We start from the raw sequence: 21,067 nt of genomic DNA, 5'->3' as shown, positions 1-21,067 counted from the left end.
AGTGCTAAGATAATGATTCTTATAGGAACACTGTTTGTCATACCCCAAGCGTGAAGAACACACACACATGATAAACCTTACAAAACTTCATCATTACTTTTGAGAAGCCTTTTGATGGGAATCATTCCTATCTACTTCAGATAGGTTTCCTGCTTTGTTTGGGTGTGTCTGATTAACTTCAAAAGATATCAAGCACTGCCACACCATCCTTTATTTTATCTGTACCAAGTGTGTCCATGTTTTTTATTTTACTTAGAGATGTTTCCAAATCCTCCATTTAATGACAAATCATGGTCTTTTATTTCTTCTCTCCCATGTTGGTTTGTTTCAATTATTTATTTATTTATTTTTGTTTTGGTTGGTCAAAGGGCTTGAATTATTTGCTTGGGCATGGTCTTTGAGCTCCACAGCTTAAGGCAAGCACTCTACCACTTGAGCCACAGCACCACTTCTGGTCTTCTAGTGTTTTAATGGAGATAAGAGTCTCACAGACTTTCCTGCAGGGGCTGGCCTTGGTCTGAGATCTTCACATCTCAGCCTCTTGAATAGCTAGGATTACACCAGTGCCAGGCCTTGTTTCGATTATCTTAAACCATATTATATTTTCCTACTGATACAAATACTGAAATGCTTCAGTTCCTCGGGATTCATAAAACAGCTATTCAAAACAGACAAATTTGTAGACCAAAAACATCCTGTCTTCATAATTATAACATCTTTGGCATACTTTTAAATAAGGTTACCTTTTGTTAATGAAAAATAATGATATGAAATCTACATAATACTAAGAATGTGACGTATATTATGTACCACCTTTTACATATTAGAAACACTTCAATCCATCTTTCCAAAATGTGGCATAATAACTTCATATTTTATTAAAATCTAACTGAATTTCATGTATCCTACATAAACTTCTGCATAGATTCTTGAGTTGCAAATTCTATAATCGAAAGTTATAATGCAGGAAATTTGCATGTAGTTTATGTTATTGGTGATTAAATAATGCAAAAGCACTCCTAAAGCTACACATAGAAAGTACTTTTGTATAGCTTACTTTATGGTATTTAGTAACATGAATATTTGTATAAGTAAAAATACATATACATGAAGAAATTCATCTGGGAACCTGTTTCTCTCTTGCTGTTTTCATTTAATATTTGTGACTATTTGTTTTGAGAAATCCTAGAGTACATTACTCTTACTGTTCATGAACTTTAATAAAAAATGTGAATTAAACAATATGTACAAAAGTCAATCATATCTACAAGGAAGGCTAAAGAACGTTTTTGGCAGATGGTGATTGAGTTCTAGAAGGGGTCTTTTTGTGAAACTGTCGCTAATAAGAATATTGAGGAGTAAAGAAACTAAACAAGGAAAAAATAATACGGAAAGAATGACTTATTGTGGCTATATAGACCATAGTAAGTGTACAGATGTCTAGGCAGAACAATTTACATAGAACCAGTAGTTGATGTGTAGATCAAAAGTCTGACACATACATTCACATTATTGCTCTACTGAATACTTACACATTTCTATTAAACTGAATTGGAGTCCACAAAGCATACCAAAAAGAAATGGGACTTTGTCTTCCGGGTTCAAGCCGGAAGTCAGCACTTCCGTTGTCATATGCGGAAGTATGGCTGAGTTCCGTCAGTTGGTTAAACGGAAGTGAGATTTATGAGCTACATCACAATAGCGGTGGCCCCATGCAGAGAAGTCATTATACAGAAGTAGCTGTTGCTGTGGAAAACCTACGAGTAGGACATCGTCTGTCGTGAGGGGAAGAGATCCTGACTTGATTGGTGAATCCAGTTAACTGAAGGAGACAGGTAATAGTCCCTTGCCCTTTTTTCCTACTTTTACCTCTTAGACATGTAAATTATCATTTTCCCTCACGTATGTGACTGGGACATTTCTCGCTGACATCCCAAATGTAGTTCTTATAATTTTCTCTAATGAGGCAGTATTGTTTCATTGGTAAAATAATGAAAATTCTTTACTTCCTTAGACTTCAGAAAATACCTATTTTCATTCTGGGAATTTGAAAATTACTTTTATTCCCGTCACTTTTATGTGCGTCAAAGTAATCAGAGGTTTAATGTCTTCTGGCTCTGCTTCATGGCCACTAGACACTGTACTCCAGAAATTTACTACCTCTTGAACGACAGCACCCATCTCTAACTTTGACTCTAACGTGTCTCAATGATTTCTTTGCTTTGTGATACGTAACCTCTCTAAGAAGCAGTTATCTGAATAATAGTCCATACTGATCTTACAATCTGAATAGGAATAACGATATATCTATATCTATATAAGTGCATATTTTCAATAGGTATTAGATATTTGAAAGATGGAATATGGAATTTGTTAATTCAGACATCAATAATTTAGAAAACCTTTTCCACATTCGCTTAAAAGTTGTCATGATGCATCACCTCCGTTTTGGTATAATGAAGAAAAATGCCTGAAAAATATGAACTTTTTTGAGTTCAAAAGTTACACATTTCTGGGGCTGAGAAGGTGGTTTAGTGGTAGAGTGCTTGCCTTGCATGCATTAAGGCCCTGGCTTCGATTCCTCAGCACCACATGTACAAAAAGAAAGAAAAAAGCTGGAAGTGGCGCTGTGGTTCAAGTGGTAGAGCGCTAGCCTTGAGCTGTAGAGCTGAGGGACAGCGCCCAGACCCAGAGTACAGGCCCCATGTCATGACATCCCCCGCCTTCATCTCGTTCCCCCCCTCCCCCCCCCCCGCCAAAAAAGTTACACATTTCTATAGCTTGTTATAAGTGACCATGTTTTGTGAAGTAGACAGATATCAATATATTTCAAGTGTGTCTAGCAACAAAAATTATTAGAGATGAATAGGTTGTACCCAGTTTCTCATATCGCTGACAAAATCCCAACATTTAATACTTGTGGTTTTGAAGTATTTAGTCATGTTTTCTCTCAGAGAATTTTTCTCATCCTCAGGACTTGCTGATATTTATCTGACTGTCACAATGGAAAAAGGTAAAAATGTTTACGCATTTATTTGGGGGAATTATTTTTTTTTCTTGTTTGGAATCACAGGAAGTATATTGACAGGAACTGAGAGAATAGGATAGTAGGATTCGTCCTGATTGAATCTGAAACTTTAGACATTTTGATAATTATAACTTTGAATTTTGATGTGCTAGATTGAAAGGTGAAAAAGAATGTAAAATATTTGCACATTCTAGATGTAAATGTAAGACAGCAAATAAATCAGGGATGCTCAATGGATGTATGATTTCAGAAGATAAAACAAGCTAAGAGTTCCATTTGATTCCAATCAATACTTAGAATAAATTATAGAATCAATAACTAGAATAAATATTTTTCATAAAAAAATTAAGAACTATCTAATAGGAACTGACAGTACATCAGAAGTTAAATTCCAGAGTGATACTCTTTGTCATATTTTGAATTCCCCAAATAGGTATTCCAGATTAAGATAGAGTTAATAATGGAAACAACATTGAAGACTTGCATGTTCCCCAATATATTGATTTTCCCGAGGTATTTGTTCTCTTTCAGAGGAATCGGTGGATCCTGAGAGGTTATTGCAGTGTCCCTATGATAAAAATCACAAAATCAGATCATGCAGGTTCCCATACCATCTTGTGAAATGTAAAGAGGTAATGTTTCATTGGAACATGTTGATATTACATAATTTCTTTAGTTCATGGATAAATTTGAGTATTTTTATAATAAATTGTGGGAAATGTATGAGAAAATATGAGAGAGACTGTGGGCATAAATGTCATAGTGAGATTTTTGTATTTCTTCTGAAATCTCTGCAGCATGTAATGGAAAGGAAGACAATCATAGTCCAACTTGTTTATTTCTAGAGACGTATTTCTAGATCCCTATTCAAAGCAGAACAAAGGCAAGATCTTTTGTGTGGGCAATTATGTCAAACCGTGTGTGCCATATTTCACAAACATTAGAGGTGGTTGCCTTTTCCTCCCCATTGCCTAATGGCCAAAATGTAAATTAATGGTATTCTTAAACATTATTTCATTAAAACACCCACTGTATTATCATATGGCCTAGAATTCAGTTTGTATACTGTACTTTTCATGCCATGGTTATCAACAAAACATGGGAGATGCATTGTGTCTCTTTTCTATATTGAGGGTATTTATTACAAAATTTCTTTTCACCAAAAATTTCTTAATATGAAATGCTACAATAAGTTCCAGAGCTGTAGGAGAGGCATAGTTTCTGCTATTTTGTTTGCAAAGAAGACACATGTGATGACCCTCCATTTTGGATATTTTCAAATATATTGTGAATCACTTTATCTATGCATTTGTAAATTGCATATAAATAACCTATATTTGAGTAAACATAGGCCAAAATTGAGCACATATGTACGCTTCTAAACTTCCATATACAATTTATGGATCTTGGCACAGTTTCCTCATGAAAGAAATACTATTAACGTGAAAGTTTGATATCACTGTATCATTTTTTAATGCCATCCCAGGCAGGAGAGTCATAAACCTTCTTATCTCCCCGATCAAATGAGAATAGAAGAAGTGCTATGGTGAAAATTGTAGAAGTCTAGCCTGTGCAAAAGGATGCACTCGTTTTTTTTCCTTCCCCTCCCCAAATTAGATAAATGTATATACATGATGCAGTGCACTAGAATCAAATGCAGTGAACACAGGGGTTAGACCAGGGGGAGGAACACACCAAAGGAAAAAAATCACATTGTTCATAACAAATACCTTAAAAATTATAACAAGAATGAAAAACAAAAACAAAAAAAAAACACTTGTATCCCTATCTTATTGTTTATTTCATTTAACATCTTTTTAAATAAGGTTTTTATTATAAAATACTGTACAGTGGTTACAGTTACAGGAGGAAGATAATGAGTACTATTCTTATCAAGCATTTTTGCCTCCTCCTTTGACTTTCCCCTGCCATCCCTACCCCCGTCTCGAGAACTACATTCCCCTCCCACACTGCTTAAATTATAATGTTCATTTTTGACATAGTGTACTTTTAAAATAAATTTTACTGTGAAAACATGTACAGAGGGATTACAATTAATGAGTGTATTTTTATCCAAAATTGTTGCCTCGTCCTTTGTTTTTCCCCTACCATCCTGTCCCTCCCAACTCTTCAACTACACTCCCTTACCCCAATCCTCACCTCTGCTTAAATTGTAAAGTTCGTTTTTCAAAATAACGTCTTGTACATCTCATTGTTGCAATAGATCGATTTGTATCCCTATTTAAACATTTTGTTATTTCCCTTCCCCTCCCTAATTCATACTAACACCAAATACAGTGCAAACAGGGGTTATGCCATGGGGGAGGGACATACAAAACAAAAACAAAAATCCCATGGTCCCTTATAAATATGCTAGAAACAAGAGCAAGGAAGAAAAAAAAAACACCTATGTCACTATCTTGGGTTCATTTCAATTTATCATCTTATCTGACCTTTGCTGCTTGTCCCAGATATATACCAGTTATTGGTAATAAAGGAAACTATGAGACCTATGTTTCTTTGGGCCTGGCATACTTCACTTAATGTAATTTTTTCCAAGTCTTTCCATTTGCTAACAAATGGGGCCATGCCATTCTTTATGATGGAGGCATAGAATTCCATTGTGTATATATACTACATTTTTTTTGATCCATTCATCTACTGAGGAGCATCTGGGTGGGTTCCATATCTTAGTTATGGTAAATAATGCTGCAATGAACATAGTTGTACTTGTAGTTTTAGTATGGTCTCTTTTGTGAACATGTGGGTAAATGCCCAAAAGTGGGATTGCTGGGTCATAGGGGAACTCTGGGTGGAGTCTGGGGTGAGGAGGAATCTCAATGTTTTTTTGATTTGCATTTCTTTTATGGCTAGAGAGGTTGAGCATATCTTCATGTGTCTATTTGCCATTATTTTTTTTTCCTTCAGAGAAGTTTCTTTTTCAGTCTTTAGTGCACTTACTTAATTGGCAGTTGTTTCTTTGAGGATTATTTGTTGTGGGATTTCATTTTTACAGTTTCAAGTATATTATATATATGAGACTCTTAGTGAAGATCTTTTCCCAATGCTTGGGCTTTCTATTGATCTTGCTTTGTATGTCCTTTGCCTTGCAGAACAGTGCAGCTTCATGCAACCCCATTTGTCCAAACTTTCTTTGAATTCTTGTGTTTCTGAGTCTCTATTAAAAAAATTTCGGCCTGGGCCAAGGTGACCAAAGGTTTCTCTTATTACATCCTGTAATGTTCGCAGGGTGTCTGCTTTTACTCCAAGGTCATTAATCCATTTGGAGTTGATTCTGTTGCAGGGTGATATATAAGGGTCTAGCTTTAGTTTTCTACAGGTGATTAGCCAATTTTGCCAGAACCATTTACTGAAAAAGCTATCCTTCCATTTCAGTTTTTTAGGTCCCTTATCAAAGATTCTGTGGCAATTGGTCTGTGGTTTTTGGGTATTCAATTCGATTCCATTGGTCCTCTTTTTGTGCCACTATCAAGCTGTTTTGACTACGATGGCTTTGTAGTAGAGTTTCAAATTTGGTATTGATATTCCTCCAGCACTGTTCTGTTAAGAATTGTTTTTGCTATTCATGGTTTCTTATTGTTCCATATAAAATATTGGATTATTTCTTCTAATTCCTTAAAGAATGAGGCTGGAATATTGATAGCTATCCCATTGAATTTATAGGTAGGTTTGGGAAGTATTCCCATTTCCACGATGTTGATCCTTCCAATCCAGGAACATGGGAGGATTTTCCCCATTCTAAGATCTATTTTGATTTTCTCTTTCAGATTTTTAATGTTTTCATCATAGATTTCTTTCACTTCTTTGGTTAATTCCTAGATATTTTATTTTTTGTGTGGCTACTAAGAATGGAGTTGCTTTCCTTATTTCAGCTGCTCTCTTCTCATTGTTGCCATACAGAAAAGTCATTGATTTTAAAGTTTAATTTTATAACCTGCTACTTTGCCAAAGTTTGAATCAGCTCAAGTAATTTGGGAGTGGAGTCCATGTGATTTCTCAAAATACAAGATCATGTCTTCTGCAAAGAAGGAGAGTTTTACTTCATTTTATCCAATTTGGATCCCCTTAGTATTTGCATCTTGTCTTATTGCTATAGTTAGTCATTCTAGCATTAAATTGAAGAAAAGTGGAGAGAGTGGGCATCCTTGTCTCCTTCCTGAAGTTAGAAGAAATGGCTTTAATTTTTCACCATTGAGAACAATAATGAGCCTTTATTGTTTTGAGGAATGTTCCATGGATTCCTAGATTTCCAGAGCCTTCATTATAAAGGTGTGTTGGATCTGGTCAAATGCTATTTGTGGATCTATTGAGATAACTATCCTTATCCTTGGTCTATTTTATGTGATGAATTATATTAATTGATTGGCATATATTGAACCAGCTAAGTATTCCTGAAATGAATGCTGATTGATCATCGTGTATGATTTTTGGATGAATTGTTGAAGTTGATTGACCAAAATTTTGTTGAGAAATTTTGCATCGATATTCATCAAAGAAATGGGTCCCTAGTTCTCTTTCTTTGATGAGTTCCTGCCTGGTTTTGAGATGAGGTTTATGATGGCTTCATAGAAAGAGTTTGGTAGTGTACATTCCCTTCCAAATTCATTGAAGAATTGGAGGAGTATTGGTGTAAATAGTCCTTTGAAGGCCTTGTAGAATTCTGCTGGAAATCTATTCAGTCCTGGGATTTTCCTACATGGGAGGTCTCTTATTGCTGTTTCTATTTCAGTGCTTGATATGGGCAGGTTAACATGTTTTAACTCATGTTGTTTTAGTTCCAGTATGTCGATATTTGCTAGGAGAATGTCCATTTTTGCCAAGTTCTCAAAGATAGTAGCATAACAGTTTGAGAAGTTTTCCCTTATAATGTTCTGAAACGTGATTGTTTCTGTGGTGATATTTCCATTCTCAACTCTGAGTTTATTTATTTAGGTGTGTTATCTTCTTTTTCTGAGATTTGCAAACGGTCTGTCAGTTTTGTTATTTTTTTCCGAAGAACAAACTGATTGTTTTATGGAGTGTTTCTATTGTTTTGTTTTGGGTTTTTTTTTGGATTCTAATTCATTTAATTCTGATTTAAGTTTTTTCTATCTACTGTATTGGGGTTTATCTTTCTGCTCTTTTTCAAGGAGTTTCATATGTCTCATTCAATTATTGGGTTTAGATCTCTCCAATTTGTTGATGTAAGAACTCAGAGCTATAAACATGAACATTTGAATTTCCTTTCTAATCTCTTCCATGAGCCACCGGTGGTTCAAGAGTGTGTTGTTCAGCCCCCATGTATTACCGGACTTTCTTTGGTGGCTTTTGGTGTTGAGTTCTTGTGGTCTGAGAGAATGCAGGGCATAATTTCAGTGTTTCTGAATCTGGAGAAGTTTGCTTTGTGACCTAAAATGGAGTCTGTTTTTGAAAAAGCACCATGTGCTTGAGAAAAATGTGAATTCTAGTGCTGGTGGGTGAAATATTCAGTAGATACCTTTTAAATTTAGTTGATCTATGCAGTTCTTTAGATTGGCAGTTTCTCTGTTGAGTTTTTGCCACGTTGATATAGATAGGATAGATAGATAGATAGACAGATAGATAGATAGATAGATAGATAGATAGATAGATAGATAGATAGATATAGATAGATAGATAGATAGATAGATAGATAGATAGATAGATAGATAGATAGATGATAGATGGGATAGTGCTGTGTTAAAGTCCCCAGGAATTAATGTCTTTGGATCTATATGAGACTTGAGGGAAAGTAGTGTTTCTTGGATAAATTTGGTGCTCTGTTATTTGACGAATAGATATTTAGAATGTTAATATCTTCCTGAAGGAGAGATCTCTTAATTAGTATGTAGAACCTTCTTTATTGTTCCTCACTAATTTTAATTTGAAATCTATTTTATCGATATAAGTATTGAAATTTCCACCTGTTAATGGGGGCTCTTTGCTTGGTAGATTTTATTCCAGCCTTTCACTTTCAAAATATGTTTGGACTTATGGGCAAGGTGTGACTCCTGAAGGCAACAGATACAAGATTCCTGTTTTTTAATTCAACTACTCCTGGCACTGTGGCTGTGTGGTGAAGTACTTGCCTAGAATGCATGAAGCCCTGGGTTCAATTCTTCAGTACCACCTACCTGTAAATGCCAGAAATCGTGCTGTGGCTCAAACGGTAGAGAGATAACCTTTAGCAAAACAGCTCAGGAACAGTGCCTGGGCTCTGAGTTCAAGCCCCAGGACTAGCAAAAATAAATAAATAATTTTCTTTAATTCAACTACTTAGTTTATGTCCCTTAATTGGAGAGTTAAGTCCATTGATATTGAGAGTTAGGACTAAAAGGTGTTTGGTAGTTCCTGCCAAATTTTCCACCTTCTCGGGGGCTGCAATAACTGGGTTCTTCTTATTGTTCTTGGATTCTCAGTTTGGGTGCAGTTTCTTTAGACTTCATTTTGGTCTTGTTGGTTTTCTATGGGTAGTACATCTTTAAGTATCTTTTGTAGGGATGGTTTGGTTGAGATCTATTGTTTCACTTTTTCTTTGCTATGGGAGATTTTTAATTGACCTTTGGTTATGAAGGAGAGTTTGACTGGGTACAGTATTCTTGGTTGGTAGTTCTTTCATTTTAGGGCATGGAATACATAATTCCAGGCTCCTCTTGGTTTAATTGTCTCTGCTGAGAAAGCTGAGGTTATTCTAATTGGGTCCCTTTATGGGTGATTTATCTTTTCTCCTTGATATCTTCAAGGATTTTCTCCTTGGTCTAAATTTTCTCCTTGGTCTCCTTGGTCTGTGCAGATTATTATGTGACAGTGGGATATCCTGTTCTGGTCTGGTCTATTTGGGGTTCTAAGTTTCTTGTATCTAAATAGGCCTATCTTTTTGCATGTTAGGGAAGTTCTCTGCTAGGATCCTGTTAAACAAATTTCTTAGACCATTAACTTCTGTCTCTAGGTGTTCCTCTACACCTATTGTCCTTAGATTAAATCTTCTGGTGGTGTCTTCCAAATATGGAATAGATCTATCATGTTTCTTGGATTCGTCTTGGTTAGTTGTGTGTTTTTCTCTCTGTTATCTAGGCTGTCTTCAATCCCTGAGATTCATTCTTCTGCATGGTGTAACCTACTGTCCAGTTTTTCTACTCTGTTTATATTGACTTTTCTTCTAATTGGTCGATTTTGGTGGCTTCCAATTCTCTGTTGCAGTTAAATTTTCGATCCTGTATGAACTTCTTTGCTTTCTTAATTTGGGGACACTGTTTATACTCAAAACACTTAGTTGATTGGTTATGGTTTTCTTGGACTTACATTCATCCTGTCGAGCTTCATTTAGTGTTCCCTTTGTAGTCTGCCTGCAATCCTTCAGTTGTTTGTTTATGGATTCCATGAATGCCTCTACTGATCTTTGTCTATTCTCATCCTGCTAATCCAATTCCTGTATTACTCTTTGATTAGCTTTCTCAAGCTCACACTTACTGTGTTTCTCTTTGGGTGTCCTCAGCCTGCTCACACAATTCCTGTCTTTCTCTTTGATGTTCTCAACTGTCCATGCCATTCCTTTCTCTTTGACTGTTCTCAGCCTGCTCATATAATTCCTGTATTATTATTTGACTGTTCCCAGCCTGCTCATGCAATTCCTGTGTTAAACTTTGAGTGGCTTTCTAACACTCTGGAGATTCCTGTAGTAATTCCTGGTTTGCTTCCTCTTGCTCCTTATCTTACCGAGTCCTTTGCAGGTTTTCAGTCTTTTCATTCACCACATTTATGGCAGTGATTGTAGAGCTTTTGGGGATCTCTCCTCTGTATTATTCATTAACTGTTTTGTCAGCTGATTATCATGAGTGGGATTTGAGATACCCGGAATTGCCATTTTTTGGGGGGTTTAGCGATTTTTCTGCCCATTTTGTATGAAAGTAACAATTTTCTTGCAGAGCACTATTTTAAGGCAAGCATCTTCCAAAGTCCTGTAGTTGCACAGTATCTACCAAAGTCCTGTAGTTGCACAGTCAAAATGGCTGCAGATACAATCTAGTTCAAGAGATACAATCTATTCAACATCAAACAACTATGGACTAAAGAACTAAGAAGACCAAAGAGAGATTCAGCAAACCAGAAATTATTAGGTTTAGGGATAATTGTGGGGAAAAATACAATTAGAGGGAAGTGGAGAGGTAAAAGGAGAGTGAGGTTAAAGGAATCCTAATCTCAGTGGGGAAATGGATTGGACAGAGTGAGAGCAGCGAGATTTAAAAAAAAAAAAAAGAAAAATGGAAAAACAAAAATTTATATTTAAGAAATAATACAGTTCAAATTATGTAAGTATAAAGTAATGATATTGATAGAAAAAAAGAATAGGATGAGAGGACGGGAGAAATGAAAAGGAACATGAGTAACTAAAAAATAAAAATTCTTAAAATTGGAGTATGTGAAAGTTATATAGGTGTAAAGAGTTAAACACTACTATTAAAAAGTTAAGCTTAAGAGGTTGTGAATTGAGTAATAGATTTCTCGATTAAGTATGTACACGATGGGGGATAAGGTCTAATAATCGATGACAGATATATAGCTCATGATAAACAGAACATGTATATGTCTGGGAATAAGCAATTATGTTATGTAAAAAAGAAAGAGAAAAGAAGAAATAAAAAGGAAAAAAAAAAGGTCCAAAATATAAAAAGAGATTACAAAAAAAAAAAAGCCCACAATCACACATATACAGCTAAAATACAAATTATGAGAGAAAAAATAATAGAAAACATTTTTTAAAAAATAAAAATAAAACATGGTAGAAAAAACAGTTCTGTGATTTTTTTTGAGTGGGAGGAAGATCTTGTATCTCCCTGTGTCCGTAACCAGGCTCCTAGTGGAGTCACTGGTCTGCTTCTGGTGTTTGTTTTTCCTGCTGTTTGATTGGTTTCTTAAGTTAGTTTGTTAGAGCAGGCAAAAAAATGCTCTGCATTGTCCAGGATTTTTTTATTCTTTCCCCAAGCTTGTTCAGAGAGAGGGAGATCTGCTTTGAGTACCACACAAAAGGGAGATGGCTGTTTCCTGTAACGTGGAGTTGATATGATATGGCCAGGTTCTAGGTAGGGTTGAGACTTTTCAGCAATCAGTAGCTTTTCCCTGAGGGGCTAGCTCCTGAAAAACTCACAGAGCCAAACCTGGAGCCATTTTCATGGTTTATGTTTACTGAGTTTCAGTTGTTTGCTAGGCTGTTGTTGGGACTGCAGAATCTGTTTCTGTTTACCCAGTGAAGAAAGACAGTCTTCTGGGAGTGAAGCACCCTCTGCCTGGGCAGGCTGATTTTCATTTGAGGGGAAATGAGCTGGGCAGGACAGATCGGTTCCTGGGACTTGCTAAATGGCAGTTTTTGTATTCTTATAAGATCTGAGTTGGAGCTAGCTGCTTGGCAAGGCCTTTGTCAGTATCAAAGATGGAGATCTCTGGTGTGGGGGGGAGTGACAGCCTTCTCACAGGTTCTCTGAGAGAAGTGAATATGATGTCATGGTTGTCTTCATGCGAGACTCTTGGTTCCTGTGCAGTCCTTGGTCTGTGATCTTCAGGATGAAGATTTCTGCTCCTTTTCGGTTCTTACTGGTGGTGAGTAGAATCCACTGGCCCAAAGCATCTGGTGCCCATATTCCAGAACTTGTCTATTGGTATGATGGCCACGGCCACCATCTCCACCGCAGCCACTGCAGCTGCAGCTACCAGCAAGTGCTCAGATCTGTCTCCTGGCTGGACTTTCCCTCTCTGGCCAAACTCTCTGTACTGTGATGGCACAATAGGTGTGATTCTGTAGCCTAGGACTGGTCACTGGAACACTAAAACTGCTTTCTGTGTGAGAACTTGTTTATCCTCCAGCTTCTCTTCCACCATCTTCCTCAGGTCTTCTGACATACAGAGGTTATAACGGGGGGTGGAGGGTAGGTACATAAAAAGAAAAAAAAATCATGCAGTACCTTACAAATATATTACAACAATAGCAGGACAGAAAAAAAACACTTCTGTAGTTATCTTGGGGTTCATTTCTCTTATCATCTTCTCTGAACTTTTCTGCTTGTCTCAGACATATACTATTTATTAGAAAAAAGAAACTATGGGACTTATCCTTCTTGGGGCCTGTCTTACTCACTTAATATAATTTTTTTGTCTTTCCATTTCCTAACAAGGGCATTTCATTTTTCTGATGGTGTCATCGAGCAGTTTTGCCTCCGACTTTATTTTACCAATACCATCCCCTGCTTTCCACCTCCGCAACTACACACCACCCTTGCCTTAACCCTCCTTTTTAATTGTAAAGTTCATTTTTTATGATCCTATGTACATCGCTTTTGAACATTTCTGCTTGTCCTAAATATACACTAGTTATTCGAAATAAGGGAAACAATGGACCTATGTTTCTTTGGGCCTGGCTTACTTCAATCAATATAATATTTTCTGAGTCTTTCCATTTCCAAAATATTGAGCAATATCATTCTTTCTGATGGAGGTATACAATTCCATTTTGTATATATTCACCACATTTTCTTTTTGTTTTATTTTCTTTTTTTTTTAATTTTATTTTATTTTATTTGAGAACATACTGTACAGAGGGGCTACAATTACATAATGCATTCATCTACTGAGGAGCTTCTGGGGTTGTTCCAAACCTTAGCTATGGAAAATAATGGTGGTAGTTTTGGTCTGGTCTTGTAAGTGATCATTTGGGTAAATGCACAAAAGTGGGATTGTTGGGTAATACAGGAGCTTTATGTGGAGTCTTTTGAGGAACTCCATACTGCTTTGGCATACAGGTTGATCTATTTTAACAATGAAATATATGAGACACTATGTTGAAAATGAACTTTACAAATTTGGTGCGTGGCAAGTAGCAGTAGAAGGAAGGAGTTGGGTAGATGGGGAGGTAAGAGGTCTTAGGGGAAAAACACAGGAGGGAGTAACACTGCCTATAGGAAATGAACTCATTACCTTATTCATATAACTGTAATCCCTGTGTAAAATAACTTTACAATAAAAAATGTGTATTAAAAAAGGAAGTACTAGCACAGTACCTATACTGTGTTGTCAAGCCCGTGGTTGATATCCTGCACAAAGTAATCTAAAAAGAGAAAATTTGAATATGTTTCTTCATATTTAAACTTTTGTCATACAGAATCATCCTGATATTGCTGCCAAATTGGCTACTTGTCCCTTTAATGCTCGCCACCTGGTACCACGAGATCAACTCACTGAACATATTGCAACTTGTATGGACAAAACTTCTCTTGAAGATGATGTAGGTAAGCCTGATAATAAAACACAATCCAACTCAATGTAGGCCCTTTGCACCTGTATACTTCTGTGATGTTAGTTATCTCTTTGTTTGTAGATAACATCATATGGAACGAGAAACAATACAAGAGTTCTGAAAGTACATGGCAATATGTTTCCTCTGAGGAAGACTGGGATAAAGGTAAAAAGCTTGTTGAACTTTCTGTAATTTCCATTATTGAATCTCAACTTACTTTGTGCTGTTGTATGCTTTCTTCCTTTAGGAGTGAAATTAAAAATCTTTGTTCAACTTGGATTGTCTTGTATGCTAATATCAATAACATATATGATAATATGCATTCTTAACTGATTAAAAACCATGTCAAACATTTAAATGATATGTTTTTGCACATGGCTAAGGACTCATTCTTTTCAACCTTTATTATCCAGCTAAAAGTTTCTTGGAAGGCTCTTAAGGCCATCAACCTTGCTGTTTTTCTTTATCGATGTATAATGTTAGAGCCAATCTAAGCTAGCACCTCGATCAAGTATGTAATTCTCCCTTTGGCAGAATCCTTGGAAGATCCTAGCCCAAGTTTTGTTTGGGGCACAAGCAAATCATCTGGCAACAACAGGTAAAGAAAATAATTTTCTTGTGATGTCCTATTTTCTGATAAAATTCAAAGTAAAGAAATAGGATAAATGAATAAATGAATAACAAACTCTGTTCCATATACCCATATATTGTGCTCACTACAAATGAAGTTTGGATTGCTCTCTGTAATTGGTGGCAAAAGTCAAGTATAGTTTCACTAGGACCAATAAGATTGTAATCACCCAAATTACTTTAAATCAGAATTAGCTTATCTGAATGTTCTTCTCATTCTGTTATAATCAATTTAAATCCGGGAAGCCATACATAACAGTATTATGTTGGGCCAACCTTTTTATAACCATTTTCATGAATTCAGGATTCACTCATCACATCAATTATGATAGTGTAAATGGAAGTGGTAATTGATAAATGTACAGACTTACGGGTGGGTTACCATGTCTTCCTTCTGAAATTCATTAAAGAATATTATACGAATGTCTATCTGATTTAAATTTTCTCCACAAATTAGTATAAAATATTTGAGGAGATTCTTGAGATGATTTACAATTTGCACTTTGCAAAGATACGTATTAATACAATGTATTTAGAAGTATATTTTAGCAGCAACTCATACATGGATTTCATCTTTCACATTCCTGTATGAAGTATAAATATACATTGGTATGGTATAGATTGGAAATTCAAAATTAGCTGTGCAACTACAAAAGTTATGCTATCTCTTTGTGAGTAGTTATGACATTGTTGAAAGAATTTTAATTGCTAGAATGAACTTGTCCTTCTAGAGTCACAAAATAGATTATATTTTTGATTTTCTGGAATTTGAAAACATCAAGGCTCTCTGACATGGTAAGATGGCAAACACATTAAAAAGTGAAGAGTAATTGGCTTTTCTTGGAATTCTTCATGAGCCTTTATTTAATTTTGAATCATGTAATTAGTCTTGCTTGCCGATATGAGACCTCTTTCTTTTTATAACTGAGACAAAAGATTCTAGATGTATTGATAATGTTAAGAATTTTCTCATCTGATCAGTCTAGAAAAATTTAAAAAAAAAACAACGCATTCAACGTAAGACCAAGGAGAATTTATGTGAGCCTGTCACCACAGTCAGGCCTCATATATTCTTCCTGTGGAAAGGTAGTAAGCATACTAAGTATTTGTCTTCAATTGTCTGTTGTATGTCAAACATATTATAATATTATGTGAAGGATGAATTGGCAGTTTATATGGTAAAGATTTTGCTGAGGATGAGTAATAGTAATAGATAAATTCACCCTTTTATCTGATGATAATTTGCTAATTCATGAAGATTATAGCGAGGTCTAAAGCTCATCCTGTTTACAAACTGAACCTATTAATTTAGTGTTTGATCAACAGAATATATTGATTCTTTGTGTTAGGGTGTTTCTCATCCTCTGTCATGCAGAGGAAAATGAATATGTCTTGGGAAACAATTCTGAGGTAGAAAACCACACTTGAGCCAGGCCAGGTGATAATGTTAATTCTTGCATCTCACGTGTCTGACACATAAGGATGTAATTATAGATTAATGAAGTGAAAGATTTTTTTTCAGATTCATTTATGGAATTAATTCCTTCGAATTCGATAGTATAGAGAGCATTCTCCTTAAGGAAAACCATGGTTACTCATAGACCTGCCGTGTGCATGAATATTGGGAACAAAGACGCTCAAAAATCTTCAGCGCACTCTGGATAACAGAGAAAAGAAACCTGTTACAGGTTGCTTAGGGACCTATAAGAGGCTGATATCTGAGGATCAGATCTCAGGAATATTTGTCAAACTCTCATCAACAATTAACCATCTAAAAACTGGGAGTGTCTCTCTAGCTCAAGTGGTAGAACATTTGAGCTCTGAAGAGCTCAGGGACCATGCCCAAGCCCAAAGTTCAATCCCAATGACCAACAAGAACAATAACCAAAGACAGGAATGTAATGTAATATGCATCAACAATGTCCCATACTCCCTGGTATTTCCAAAATCTCTGAAGTTTTTCCTTCCACATAAGAGCCAGTTAGATTTTATTCACTCCCTACTCATAATATCATGTATTTTCTCTATGAATTTTAGAGTAATGTTTAATGGGGCAGTGATATTTCCTTACTTCATTGGTTATTAGAACACATAATTTGACCCAATGGGATTACTAATTCTCTTCCCTTATGCAAAAATGTCTTACTTATGGAATTATAATTTCTCTGGATCTAAACAGTAGATAAGAGTAAAGAACCTGAAAATTCATGAGAATCTGTGACAGTGTAGGAGACCAGGCTACTTGTTGATTTGTCTCTTCAAGATTTATACAACCCTAGCTTTGCCATTATAGGCTCACACACACACACACACACACACACACACACACACACACACACACATATATATATATATATGCAAATATATATGTATATTTATATATATTTATATGTGTGTGTGAGCTGATTTATGTCTATAATCAGATATTTCTTTTACCTGTCCATTTGTAGATGCAAATTTTGTGTCTGTGTGTGTGCAAACTAAAATGGTGTACATTTTTTCCTACTCTGTTTCAACACCTATAAGTCGATGCTGGGCACATTACTATGTTTTGTGTAATTGAAAAGTGAGGGTATTTTTCCTGCCTTCAATTCTTGATTTTGCTCAGTCATGACAAAAATTAATAACAGGTTATCATGGATTTTTTCATGTGTCTTCGATTGATCCCTAAGCTCGATCCAAGTGATATTTTCCAAACGTTGGTATGTCCCTGGCATATATATAATTCTCATAACCATACATATTTGAGAAAGCAGTGTTAATGTAGGAAGGTTACCCTTAGTTAATGGAAATTTTCTATGTTCATTTTAAAGTCCAATGTTTCAGTCTTCATACTGAAAGGTGACATGCATATTTGTCTTAAAGGCTAATTATTTTTCTGAACTGCTGGATATATTTACCTGATACCACTCCAAAATGTCATTGTGACTTCACAATAGCATTTGTTTTGTCCACACAAAAAATGGAAAAGCCGTTTATTTGTTTGAGGCATAGAATATGTCTTGTAACTGTACCTGAAGGTATTTGTATTGTATCCCTTCATATTTTACTAACCTACCATAAAGCATGTATCTTTTGGTAGGATAGATCTCATAAAACAATCCCTCTTTGTGGTTTGTTTTTATGCATCCATTCACAAATATTGAAATTGAGTGGTAAGTTCATTGCAATAACATTATATAGTAAAACCACTATGGATTTTCTTCCTATTTTTCTGGATGCATGATACATCCATGGTTATATTACAAGAAATCTCGTTCAGAAACTGTGCCAAGATATGGCTGAGCCTGAATGGGTGACAGAGTAAATTTTGAAGAACTGGAAAATAATCGCTGAAGTATCAGATTGGCTAGCGTCATATTTCAAATGTGCAATGAAGTTTCAATGTGTTGAGGCAGAGAGTGTCCAAGTGTAATATGTGAGGCTTGTATACAACGATCAAATTTCAATGGAAAGGGACGTGGAAGTAAGCAAGAAATTTTTTGAAAATAGCTGATGATGTGCTCTCATTAGTTTTTGAATATCTCTCGAACTGCAAGTGAAGTTCTTGTTTATATGCAAAAAGTACAAATATATATATTCTAGTGTTCTCCACAGAAAGTAAAATAATATTTTTCTATTTCTTTGCAGGAAACATTCTATGAACAAACCATGAGTTCAAACCATTTCTCATTGTTTCATTTACATTTTACATTTATTAATATATTGTGATGCTCACTCAACCAAATGAATTCATTTTAACTTCTACTACCAATTCAATCTCTATTCACCTTTATCTTGAATACAGACGCAAAGCCGGGTGTTTATGTCCTTATTGGAATTCACCATGTCACTATCCACATAGACATGGTAATGTTGGAATATAGAAACTCCAATAATTACATCAAAATCTACATTTGTTTCCCAATAGAGAACAAATCATAATTCATTATTCATTGTTCTTACGTTTGCCTGTGAATATCATCTTCCATTTCATATATTGATATAATTGGATATATTGGTATAATGAATACATAAAAACTGTAATGGTATTAGTCCTCTTATAAAAATCTTATACCAAATATGTATTCCCATATAAAATGGCCATTAAAATTTCAAAGGGATTTTTCAATCAACATTCTGAAGTATAATTCTTACTATAAAGCTTCTCATCCATCTCATTGATTTCCAAGTATAATCTCATCTAAACAAGGATTCTGGGAGTTCTTTCCAAATATGTGGCAGAAAAGAACAGATAATGTATGTGTACACAAAATACCATTCAAAACTTATTCTTTTGAGGGGGCAAAGTGCAGTTTGTGAAGATAGCATGATTTTGTGCTAAAAATGTGTTTTTGTTTTGTTTTTTACGGCATGAGGATATGCAACATTGGCATTCTAAAATGTTCCAAGAAAGAGTGGACTGTATCTGTAGAGTGTAATAAAAACACTTTTATGGAACCATATTTCATGACTATGTTCATATTCAATTTGTGGGTAATTTTCCCCATATATATATGCCTCCACATACTTATAGTAGACTTGGCACTGTGGTCCAAAACATTCCTCATGCAAAATGGAATAATTTTTGAAGGATATTTTAGGAAGATCCACTTTGTAAAAATTGTTGTTAAGACTCCTATGCAAGACATAGAGTTGAATCTTTTGGGTACAGATGAGGAAGTTAAAGATGTGAGAATGTGGCTCATATTTATTATTCATGTTGAAATGGGAGGGTTTCTTTGTATGGGCTTATTTGTGCACCTATTGTATAATTGCATGTGTTTCTTGGTTTTTATTCAGAAATTGTGAGCAAGAATGAATTCAACATTAATTTGGGAAGGATAGTTTAGAATCTGTAGACTCAGGAAAACCTGAGTGTACAGAGTGATTATAATTACGTATGTACGGCAGTGACTCGTTTTCTTGTCACGTGTTACCTTAGCCCTCATTTTTCTTACACTTTATTCTACTTCAAAACTCCACCGCCCTTGTTGGAAATGCCATTTCCAACATATTGTCTTGTGAGGAATTTTGTGGCATTGGTTCACCCGTTGTCCTCTATCTCAAAAATTTTTGATTCCTCTTCTTTGCCCTAATCACATTAAAGTTTATATAGTCCATAGGCTACCAAATTCAAATATAAAGACAAGAAGGGGGAAACCCTATGAAAAATAAAGGAAAAGGGCAAGTAAAAAGAATCAGTTTTACATAGTATTTTTTGTTTGTTTGTTTGTTTTTTTGGATCCAGTCGAGGGGCCTGAACTCTGGGCCTGGGCATTGTCCCTCAGCTCTTCAGCTCAAGGCTAGCGCTCTACCACTTGAGCCACAGCGCCACTTCTGGCTTTTTTCTTTTTGCTTATGTGGTGCTGGGGAATTGAACCCAGGGCCTCATGCATGCAAGGCAAGTGCTCTACCACTGAGCCACCTTCCCAGCCCCTACATAGTATTTTTTTTAATTACCAACCATGATAAACCTCATGTTTCATGGGGGGTTTTTTACCCTAATTTTTCTTACCCTAATCTTCTTGTTCAGATATACATAGCAATTTAGCTCTTGCAATCCTCTTTGGATGACCTGGATACATAACAATTTTAAATGCCAGTACAAAGGAAAAAAATTGTGACTCTTCATAAGGTAAGTTAAATATAAGCAGGTTAAATGCAGTAAGACAAAAACAATATTCAATAAATAGTGTTGTAATACTCAATAAATTCGTATAAAAGCTGAAAGTTAGATTATACATCACCCTGTATCAGAACACGTTCCTAATGAGTCAGACCTCGAGGTTAAACAAGTCACTCAGAATGGAAGAAATAGAGAGATACTAGGTCTCGTAGAACAGATTGAAACTTTCTCATTGCAAATGCACTAATGCATCAAGTCAAAGAAACGTTAGACCAACTATATTTCTTGAACCTGAACAGATTCTTTATAACAAAGGACATAACTAAGTAGGTAAATAAAAAGCCAAAAGACTGGGAGAAGATCTTCACTAGCCAAGAAAGATAAAAAGGGTCTTAGAGCTGAAATATAATCAAAATTCAACAAGTCAAATATCCCCCCAAAAAAACCCTGAACAATAACCCCACTCTATGAAAAGAAGTTAAATATTTAAAGAGAGACT

General features: G+C 35.4%; 1 protein-coding gene across 1 annotated transcript; it reads left to right on the top strand.

The window, feature by feature from the left end:
• Positions 1-1,680: 1,680 nt before the first annotated feature.
• LOC138836690 (gametocyte-specific factor 1-like) lies at positions 1,681-19,366 on the top strand. Its single transcript, XM_070035403.1, has 7 exons — positions 1,681-1,835; positions 2,975-3,013; positions 3,560-3,660; positions 14,196-14,322; positions 14,412-14,495; positions 14,865-14,928; positions 18,591-19,366. Exons 2-7 carry the CDS (start codon positions 3,004-3,006, stop codon positions 18,613-18,615), a joined length of 411 nt encoding a protein of 136 aa, XP_069891504.1. The 5' UTR covers positions 1,681-1,835; positions 2,975-3,003; the 3' UTR covers positions 18,616-19,366.
• Positions 19,367-21,067: the final 1,701 nt, after the last annotated feature.

Source organism: Dipodomys merriami, unplaced genomic scaffold, assembly GCF_024711535.1.
Source record: "Dipodomys merriami isolate MVZ:Mamm:240054 unplaced genomic scaffold, mDipMer1.0.p SCAF_2513, whole genome shotgun sequence".
In the NCBI taxonomy this organism is placed as follows: domain Eukaryota; kingdom Metazoa; phylum Chordata; class Mammalia; order Rodentia; family Heteromyidae; genus Dipodomys; species Dipodomys merriami.
This window is presented reverse-complemented; position numbering and strand designations above follow the sequence as displayed.

What these genes read in the sequence shown, in the direction of transcription:
- LOC138836690 (XM_070035403.1), top strand. An exon ending in ATCTTGTGAAATGTAAAGAG is followed by an intron (nt 3,661 to 14,195) that starts GTAATGTTTCAT and finishes TTTGTCATACAG; the next exon opens with AATCATCCTGATATTGCTGC. An exon ending in TGAGGAAGACTGGGATAAAG is followed by an intron (nt 14,496 to 14,864) that starts GTAAAAAGCTTG and finishes TCCCTTTGGCAG; the next exon opens with AATCCTTGGAAGATCCTAGC.